Source organism: Tupaia chinensis, unplaced genomic scaffold, assembly GCF_000334495.1.
Source record: "Tupaia chinensis unplaced genomic scaffold, TupChi_1.0 Scaffold000045_1, whole genome shotgun sequence".
Classification (NCBI taxonomy): domain Eukaryota; kingdom Metazoa; phylum Chordata; class Mammalia; order Scandentia; family Tupaiidae; genus Tupaia; species Tupaia belangeri.
In genome coordinates this window covers 9,142,018-9,152,373 of record NW_006159501.1, presented here as the reverse complement: position 1 = coordinate 9,152,373, position 10,356 = coordinate 9,142,018, and the positions used below count along the sequence as shown (strand labels likewise).

The 10,356-nt window shown below is 47.7% G+C and overlaps 1 protein-coding gene across 1 annotated transcript in view; it reads left to right on the top strand.

Annotated features, from left to right (window-relative positions):
- ASAP2 (ArfGAP with SH3 domain, ankyrin repeat and PH domain 2) overlaps nucleotides 1-10,356 on the top strand; it is a gene marked incomplete in the record, with an annotated part of 153,549 nt that overhangs the window by 79,214 nt on the left and 63,979 nt on the right. Inside the window, 1 exon segment of the mRNA XM_014589777.2 lies at nucleotides 4,776-4,861. Within this exon segment, the coding sequence (XP_014445263.1) occupies nucleotides 4,776-4,861 (86 nt within the window).

Sequence of the window (10,356 nt, the reverse complement as noted above, 5' to 3'; positions counted from 1 at the left end):
TGGCAGCTTTCTTTCTTTTTCTCTCTCTCTGGTAAGCACACATGTCCTATGGCAAATTAAAATAATAATAATCATAATAATAATAATAATTAATAAATATTTTTTAAGAGAGATTTTTGTGGTAGGGCGTGTATACTCGCCAGAGATGGACAAGGTGGGAAATTACCCTGTGGGGGGTATGGCCATGCCGTTATCCCTTCTCCTCCATTTACTCAGGATTTTGGGCATGTACACACATGCACCCGGCAAGTTTTAAGCTGCCAGGTCCAGGACTTGAACCATGGTCAACTATGTGGGAATCCAGCAACCTAACCATTATGCCATGTGCTGGTTCCAATAAATAATTTTTTTAAAAAAAAGAAAGAAAGGTTGGGGACCAGCAGTTGGCATAGTCGGGCATAATGGCTGTAGTTGACCACGGTTCAAGTCCCGGACCCAGTTGCTTGAACTCATGCCAGGCGCATGTGCATGTGTGCCCAAGATCTCGAGAGGAGAATGGAGGAGAATGGATTGCGGCGTGGCCATCCCCCCTGGGGGGTTATTTCTCACTTTCTGTCTCTGTCTGTCTGGCGAGCGCATGTGCCCTGTAATAAAAACCTCTTCCAAAACAAAAGAAAGAAAGGTTATAGCAAAGTCAAATTAAAGTACAAATTTATTTTGGTACCAAAAAGAATTAAAATCCATGCATAGTTTTTTTCATAATATGCATTTCCCATGAATTTTTTGAAGACTCCTCATATAGTTGGGTGGTTTCGTATACAGTTTGACAATCTGCCTTTTGATTGAATTATTTAATCCATTCAAATTTAATATTGTTGTTGATATGTTTGAATTTTTTTCTTTTCACTTTTCATGTCTTGGGTCTTTTTTGTTTCTCTGTTCCTTCTTTACTGCTTTGTCTTTGACTATGCAGATATTTGGAAAGTTAACTAAACTCTAAGTGTTAATGTAGATTATTACAGAGATTTTTTGTTTTTGCTACCAGGCATGTGCATTTGCTGGAGACACAGAGAGAGAGAAGGAAAGTGAAAAACCACCCTTCGGAGGAGATGGCCCCACTCCTCATTCTTCTCTTGGGATTTTGGGCCCACACACACATGCGCCCAGTGTGTTTTTCAAGTTGCTGGGTCCAGGACACTAACCATGCAGTCAGCCATGTGGGATCTAGCCGCCTTAACCACCACGCCACCTGCTGGCCGCAAATGTTGTTTGCTGAGTGGGCATCACCTATGATACTGCCTGCCTGGCCTACTTCACACAGTGCTGGAGAGACCAGCAGGCAGTTTGAGAGGACTAGGGAACTGCATTTGCGTGGTACAGGCACAGACTGTTCTTCTGCAGTACCGTCTCACAGGATGAACTGGAAAAGAGAGTGAATGTGTGCTCAGATTGTGCGCTTTCTGGCCAGTAAGGTTGAAATCTGTTTACCTAAAGCCTACAACACCGTTTAAATGCTTCCTGAAGGACCAGCAGGTGGCATAGTGATTACATTGCTGGACTCCCTCATAGTTGAGTCAGTCTTTTAGATTAGATCCTGGGCAATTACAGTTTTAAACACAGTCTGGGTCCCGGACCCGGCAGCTTGAAACTCGTGCCAGGCACCTGTGCGAGTGTGCCCAAAATCCCGAGAGGAGAATGGAGGAGAAGGGATTGCGGCGTGACCATCCCCCCTGGGGGTGATTTCTCGCTTTCTTTCTTCCTGTCTTTCTGTCTCTCTCTGGCAAGCGCACATGCCCTATAGCAAAAATCTGCCCCCAAAATAAATAAGCTTCCTGAATTTTGAATTCCAGGCACCCTCCTGTGGCCGCAGCCTCCACATGAGGCTCTGCACTTACCATTGCTCTGTGAGATGTGCACCTTGCACTGGCTACATTCCTCTGCTGGTCTAGGGGCGTGGGCTGTGTACACTGGTTCCATGGGAAATGCACTGTGTGGACGACGCCCGTAAGACACACACACCTGAGCCATCTGTTAAGCCAGTCCCCGGTTGGTGTCGGGCTCCGATCTGTGCCGAGTGTGTGGGCCCACCTCCGCAGAGCTGATAGTTGCTGGGTCGGGCCCTCGTATTTCACCTGCATGTGGAAAAGCAGAAGGGGCCTTGCCTAACTGGGAACTTGGCGTTTACAGAGCAGAAGGCGTCTAAGGAAGGGGCAGCAGATGGTCAGGTAGATGTGGGCTGCAGAGGGATTTCCACGGGCGAGCAGAAGCCTTCGCAAAGCAGTTCTGCGAGAATTCAACATCGGGCAGGAATTAGATAACCTCAGCCCCTTCATGTTTGCTCAGCTGTTTTCTTCATCTGCAGTTCTCAAGCTTGACATTGCTTAGGTGTTTAAAACGGTAGTTGCCCAGGATCTAATCTAAAAGAGTGACCAACTTTCATGCTTTTATTTTAAAGCAGTAAAGCATGTTTTTTCAAAATGAAGTTTATAAAGAAATTCAGTATGTCAGGAAAGAAAGAGCTCCTGTGAATGGACAAGGTGTGAGAAATCCTTTCTTGCTGTTCTGTGAAAAACATAACATCATATTTGAGAAAAAGGAAGACAAGTCATTTCAGTGTAAGAAAATATATGATATGAAGGATTAAAAATGACCCCAGATTTTACTTCCCACTTTGACAGCTAAACGCTGTCAGTGTATACCCTCTGAACATGGCCGTGTATAAATAGGCCACGCCTCACAGGGCCGTGTGGTCTGTACGTCGTGGCACCCCCCAGGAATTCTCTGGTTGGTTGACTTCGTGGCTACACCGCAGTTTGGGTCTGGATGCTCCGTACTCAATCCCCATCCATCCCTGGGAGTCGCAGCCATTTTTCACCTTCCCAAACAACGCCACGGCGAATCAACTTTTCTATTCATCTTGGTAAACTTTCATGATTGTGTTTTTAGGATCGGTTCCTGTCTGCAGAATTTCTAGGTCAAAAGGCATGCACATTTTAAATTTTGATTTATTGCCAAGCATTTTATTAGTGCTGTCACCATTTTGATACGTTGCCAAACAGCTTAATTAACCATGAATCAGTAGTAAAAAGAGGAGGCGGCACTTGCAGGCAGTTACAGGGGAGAGGAAACGCTGCAGTTCAGTTTCAGAGCAGCTTCCTGTCTTTGTAGGGGACTGCACGGCCGAGCCGAGAGCACCTGTGACCGCGTATTTACACACGCGCGTGCACACGCACCCGTTACAGCCGAGAGCCTGTGTGCTCAGGACGGGGCGGCTTTTTCACGGGCATTGTGTCTCCGAGATGCGACGTTAGGGTTTTGTTAACCCCATCTCCTGATGGTGGAGAGGAAGGGGATGCATGGAGTCCTCGTCCTGTGAAACGTTAGGAACGAACACACGTGTTTCCTGATGCTGGTGTTGAAGATCCCTGGGACTTCCTGATCCCTTAGTGGTTGTTAATGAATTCTCCTAGTTAAAAATAACTTTAATTCATTTCAACCTCATTTTGTTTTTTATAATAGTTTGGGTTTTTTTTTTTTTTAAGCGTAAGGGGCGTGTCCTGGGATTAGAGGCATGTGCTAAGGGTCTTAATCAAAAAAAAAAATTACATATTAATATTCTAGACCTACGTAAAGAAAGCAAGCTGGAAGGGCCAGCCCATGGTATGGTGGTTAAGGTGGCTGGATCCAGCATGACCGATCCATAGTTCAAGTGCCACACCCCGGAGCCTGAGAGACACCGGCACATGTGTGTACATGCCAGAATCCCGAAAGGAGGGGTAAAAGCTGAAGAAGGGATTGTGGTGTGACCATTCCCTGTGGGGGATGCTGTCTCACTCTCCCCACCCCCTTCCTCTGGGTAGCTCATCCACGCTCTGGCCAAATTAAAAGAGAAAGAGAAACAGGAAGGAAAGCCAGAAGGAAGAAACCAACAAACTAAAGAGCTACTGGGGAAGGGATATGTAGACAAGATTTGGAAGAGTTAGAAATCCCCCTCTTTTTAATTTTTTTAAAAATTTTTTGGGATCATCAGATGGCGTGATGGTTACATCACTGGACTCCTATTTAGTTAACTGCAGTTTGAGTCCCGGACCCTGCAACTTAAAACTCATGCTGGACATGTGTGCATGCATGCCCAAAATCCTGAGAAGAAAATAGAGAAGAGATTGTGGCGTGGCCATCCCCCCAGGGGGTGATTTCTCGCTTTCTGTCTGTTTTTCCAGCAAGCGCACACGCCCTATAGCAAAAATCTCTAAAAAAAAAAAAAAATTAAAAAAAAAAAAAAAAGATTTTTGCCATAGAGCATGTGTGCTTGCTAGAGACAGAGTAAGAGAAAGTAAGAAATCAACCCGCAGCGGGAATGGCCACACACTGCAATCCCTTCTCTGTTCTCCTCTCAGGATTTTGGGCACACATACACACGCCTGGGGTGAGTCTCAAACTGCAGGTCCTGGACTCAAACTGCAGTCGGCCATATGGGAGTCTAGTGCCTTAACCACCATGCCACTTGCTGGTCCTCATGCATTTTAGCTATTCTCTTTGTTCCACACAACTAGAGTGAAAATGTTCCCTAGTAGGTTACGACGTCAATAGAATGTCATTACTATGAGTACTTGGGACTTAAGCATGAATAATCTGACCATGAGTTAATTTATTCCACACTGAACGAAAAGACTCATCCAGTGATGTCTTCTAGAAGATATTAAGTGTCGACCGTGAGTTCTACCCATTGAAAAAGACGGTGATGAAGCAGAGAAAGGTCTTCGACCGTGGGAGCTTCCTATTGGCTCACATTGTGCTTTTTTCTGTGACGTTTTCTTTTTTCTTTTTTTTTACAGTATCTGCTCAAGGTCAATGAAATCAAGATTAAAAAGGGAGTTGATTTACTTCAGAATCTGATCAAATATTTTCATGCCCAATGCAAGTAAGTGATTTCCCTTGGATGAGGTGTTACATGTGGAGCGTGTCTCTGTGTGGCTGTCTTGCAGCCGTCTAGTGAGGAGGATAAGCACACTTTTAAAGATGGGTGCTGGAAGGAACCAGCTGCTGGTGAGGGCTGTAACCTGGGCGAACCTTGGAAGCGTGTCCATGAAGGAAACCAGACACAAAGGCCAGGTCCCCGGGAAGACAGGTGCACAGAGCCTGCCTGGAAAGGGAGGCCCCTGGGCATGGGTGCGGGTAGTCTGGGGCTCCTCCCTGGGTGGGGGACATGTGCTGGGATGAGAGCTCCTCTCTGCGTACCTTTGTGAGTAAACCGAAAGCCACCCACTGCACACTTTACAAGGGCAGATCTTAGAGCTGGAGAATTCCATCTCGATGAAAAACAGAAGTAGATATACAAATGTAAAAATCTACAGTAATCATCAAATAGATTTATTTTTTGGTCTTTTGGTAGAGGTGCAAACTGTCGAAGAAGTCATGACGCATTTTTTTCTATGTGTTTCTATGCAAAAATGCACCACGACTTTTCTGACAACTCAATAGTTGGAGCCAACACATGCTCCTGGGGTGCATTTTGTTTGTTAAAAGATAAATGGGGTGTTGTTAATGCGTCGTATTAAGGGGCCAGGTGGCGGTGCAGAGCAGCACCTTGCTCTGCAGTGTTGGACCATGTGACCATCCCGGGTTCCCATCCGGGGGCCTCTCTGTGGCCTGGGCATGTGCTCGACCCTCTGATCTAAGTTGCTTCAGCTGGGGTGGATCGTGGCGTGAAGACCGTTAAGGTAGGCCTTTCCCTTTCCCTCCTTTCCCCTCCCCCATGGGAGAAATAAATAAATAAGCTTTAAAAAATTAGGAAAATACTTTCATATATTAACCGTGTAAAGCCAGCAACTGAAGAGCACAGGAAGGTGTAAGTAGAAGGGAAAGTTCCATGTTCGAGGACAACCTCAGGTACTCAGTTTGGCATTTCATGGAAGGTGCCCATTATGGAAAAACTATGCATAGGTTTAAAGTATTTTGCATCAAAATAAACTTGTACCGTAATTCCATTCTGTGTTCTTTTTGACGGCTCCCTCCATCAGCCCCTCTGCAGTCTGGCCTCATCAGCCATCTGACTATTGCTCCCTGAATTCCAGCCCCCCGAGAAACTCCAGGCACCTGGCTCCTCCCCTCATCCACCTGACTGACATTCTTCTCCTGAACACGCATTGTATGCCAGGCCCTGCAGAGGATAAAGCGATGTACAGTCCAGGAGCCAAACAAGAATCGATGCTCATGCAGCTGTTTTCAAGTATAGGAAACTAGAAGTTGGCAGGTGGTGTGGTAGCTTAAGGCTCTGGGACTCCCACAGGACCATGGTTCGAATCCTGGACCAGGTGGCTTGCTTTCTCATACTCCCTGTCTCTCTCTGTCTCTTTCTGTTCAAATTAAAAATAATAATAATAATAATAAATGAAGTTAAATAAAATAATTCTTTAAAAATAAATTCAGCATAGGAAGCTAAGAAAGGATGTCACAGCAGGGCCTAATGTAGGTAAAGATGCAGGCCAGGGCTTGCTTTTTTGTGCTTTGTTTTTGTATTCTCCAACAGCTGGAGCCTGGGCCTGGGATGGAGTAGGCACTCAGGTATTGTCCGGATGAGCTCCAGGCCCCTCTGTGTTCTGTGATCTAAAGGGTAAGAGCTAGCAGGAGTGAGGGCAGACCATTCCAGGAAGTCACAGTCTCAAGGCAGGAAAAAAGCCAGGATGGCGTGAGTGCATAGCGCGTGAAGCGGAGAATAGTGTCGAATGAAACTGGATAGAAATTAGGGACGGGGCAGCGCTGGCCGTCTTGTTTGATCTGGTCTCAATGTGTCAGGACTCTCCTGGGCAGTTTCAGACAGGGTTCCTTCGTTTGGAGCTCCATGGTGTGCAGGCACGTTTGAGGATCTGGTGGTCCAGTAAACCAGGGAATAGAGTTCTTACCCTCGTGGACTTCCAGTTCCGATGGGTGAGGCAGGTAGGAAGCTCCTAGCTCATACCTCACTGACGTTATGAGAGGTCAAGACAGGCGGAGAGAGAGTGGGTGTTGTGTTGATTGGAAGCGGCTTTGGGAGGCCACCTTACAGTGGTGAGGAAGGGACCAGATAGGACAGGTGTAGTTGGAGGCAATCGCTTGGGTCCCGGGTCCCAAGTGCAGCCTGGACGTCGTGATGGTTTGTCTGGACTGGACAGCAAGAGTGGAAGGTGTGGGCTGGCCTGGGCAGTCTGTGGAGGCCAGATCGCCACTCCTGTGTATGCACCTGTTCCTGAACAGGCCACGGTGCCGCCGCTGTTCCTTTGTACCCTGCTCCCTTCCTGGAATGTCATTCTGCTTCCTGGGTGCCGTCCCTGACTTCTGCTCTTCCCCAGAACCTGCCTCCTACAGCCCTTCTGCTTTGCGCTGTTCTGTCCGCTCTTCCTTCAGTGCTACTACAACCCCGTGTGTGTGTCCCACAGTGGCACCTTCCATGGCGTGTCTGCCGCTCACCGAACTACTGCTCTTAAGGAGGGGTCGTGCCATGTGTTTATTCAGTATCCACGCGTGTGGCACATCTATTGACCCGCATGGATTTGCAGTGGGAATTGTTCTGTCCAATTAAACCTAGCTCTGCTTTGGAATTTTTTTTTTTTTTTAAAGAGAGCTTTCTGCTGTCTGGCATGTGTGTTTGCTGGAGAGACAGAGATAGAGAGACAAAAAGAAAGAAATCACACACACCCCCAGGGGGATAGCCACGCTGCAATCCCTTCTCCTCCGTTCTCCTCTTGGGATTTTGGGCATGCACTCACACATGCCTGGCATGAGTTTCAAACCATCGGGTCCAGGACTTGAACTGTGGTCAACTACATAGGAGTCCAGCGACGTAACATTCCTGCCTCTGCTGGTCCCTGCTTTAGAATTCTTCTTTTTTTTTTAGAGGTTTTTGCCATAGTGCACGTACGCTCACCAAATAGACAGAGACAGAGAGACAGAAAGCGAGAAATCACCCCCAAGAGGGGATGGCCTCACCGCAATCCCTTCTCCTCCGTTCTCCTCTTGGGATTTTGGGCATGCACTCACACATGCCTGGCATGAGTTTCAAACCATCGGGTCCAGGACTTGAACTGTGGTCAACTACATAGGAGTCCAGCGACGTAACATTCCTGCCTCTGCTGGTCCCTGCTTTGGAATTCTTAACACAGCCTCGAGGACAGTGAGTTTTCAAAGCAGCCATGGTCAGACAGCGAAGGAGAATGTGCTGTGTGGTCTATCTTGGGCTGAAAGGGAGCTCTGAGCTCAGAGAAACTCTCTCCGAGGTGGGAGAGGCCTTGGATTTGTAGACTTTTCAAAATGTATTCTTTATGGACACCCAGAATCCTAAGTTGGTGATTAACGCAAATTACTTCTTTGGTTCTTATCATCGTAACCTGTGCGCAGCAATTTAGGAAGTGGGTCGCTTCCTTACAGATATTTTATTCTTAAGAAGAAGCTATTCTGGGATTTCCTTTTTTTCCCCCTTTTTCTTTATTTTGCCTAAACTGATCAGTTGGGTAGCAACCGGCCACTTGTGGAGACGTGAACTAGTTGGCCTTTTATGGACATGAGCTCAGTAACCTTTTAAGATGGGAGTTTTTCATTACTTTCTGTGTATGTGTGCGTGTGCACACTACATGCTCTTTAGATCAGACGAACAGCTTTAACTATTTTTATTAAATTTTACTTATTTTTTAATCTGATCAGAGAGAGACATGGAGAGAGAGAGAGATGGAAAGTGAGAAAGCAAGCCTCCAGGTCTGGGACTCGAGCCGTGGTCAACCATGTGGGAGCCTGGCACCTTAACCACGACACCACCTGCTGATTGCCAGCCTTAACTTTTTAATTTCATATTTGGGGGATGAAATGTAGAAACTGAATTTCTGGGTTGTTGGACAGAAGGAGCTTGTAGCTTGCATGCATTTCCCTGCGTGGGAGGTCTTCACGTTCCCGCATTGAGCCCTCCCAGCTTCCACTTCTCGCCCTGGCAGTGCAGTTCGGCAGAGGCGTGCCCACCCAGCCTGGGCCCCTCCACACTGCTGGTCTCTGCAGGGACTGAGCGGCCACTGGTTGGACAATAGGCTGTGGGCAGGAAGTTGGACAGCCACGTTTGGGTGTTGGTCCTTAAAACTACTTAGATAGACTTTATTTTTGCTTTGTACTCATTTTAGGTGTCCTTGAGGAATACTGTATGTTCTTCGTCTTTTAGTTCATTTAGGGGAAATGTGTATCTCTACCTCATTCATGGTATATCCTGAAAGTTTGTTTCATTGGTCATTGCTGCTGAAGGCTGAGGGTCCCATTCTCTAGTATAGTCTAGAAACAGGGCAGTGTTGGAAACAATACTCATAAAACAGAGGTGTCATATTCTGCAGGTGAGTGTCGAATGGACTTGTTCTTTGAGCGAGTAACTGCCCAGAGCCCCCATCGCTGGTGTTGTTCCATGGACTGGGAGCCCTGGGTAGGGAGGGCGGGCACTGCAGGTGCACAGTCAGCAGATGTGATGTTAGGGTACAAGACTGTGGGAGGGTACCCACAGCAGAAGAAGGTGCGGCCGCCCTGCTCGATGGGCACTTAATGGTGGCATCTTAACTGGGCATGTTGTAAACGCTTGAGAACCTGCCAGACAGCCGGGTGATGTTCAGTAGGAAGCAAAATTTGATATGGTTGATGGTAAAAGTTCTTTTTTTTTTTTTTAAGAGGTTTTTGCTATAGGGCACGTGCACTCACCAGAAAGAGAGAAACAGACAGAAAGCGAGAGATCACCCCCCAGGGGGGACGGCTACACTGCAACCCCTTCTCCTCCATTCTTCTCTTGGAATCTTGGGCACGCACGCACACACGCCTGGCATGAGTTTAAGCCACCGGGTCCGGGACTCAAACCGCAGTCAGCTACATGGGAGTTCAGTGACATAGCCTTTACGCCAGCTGGTCCTGATGCTAAAAGTTCTTTGACTGAATCTTGGAAAAGTGCTAAGGGACTTAGCTTAAGAGAAATGTGCTGGGGTCTTAGGAAGGTCACAGCGATGGCAGGCAGTGGAGCAGCAGCAGTGTTCCTGTCCTCCGGTGCACTCCTGAGGGCCAGGGCTGAGAGCACGTTGGAAGGCTCACCTGGGCTCCGCCTGCGCACACCTGGGCTCCAGGTCCATCCCCTCAGTGAGGAGAGCACAGAAAGATAAACCAGAGGTTCGGGAAGTCAGGGAGGAGGTCGCCCAGGTCGGCAGTTAAACAGGCGAGGCCCCCAAACCTCAACTCCAGATCGCTGTTACCCCTTCACGTGCGCTGCCCACGGTCACGCGGGACGCGTCAGTGATGGGAACCTGTCTCTGAGCGGCGGGCTGCCTGGCACGGCTCTCACGGTTCCTAGAGCCGTGCACCTGTGCCCGCTCCCCAAGGGCAGCCGCTAGTGTTCTTCTACTCTCTGTCCTATTCCCTCTCTTATTCCCT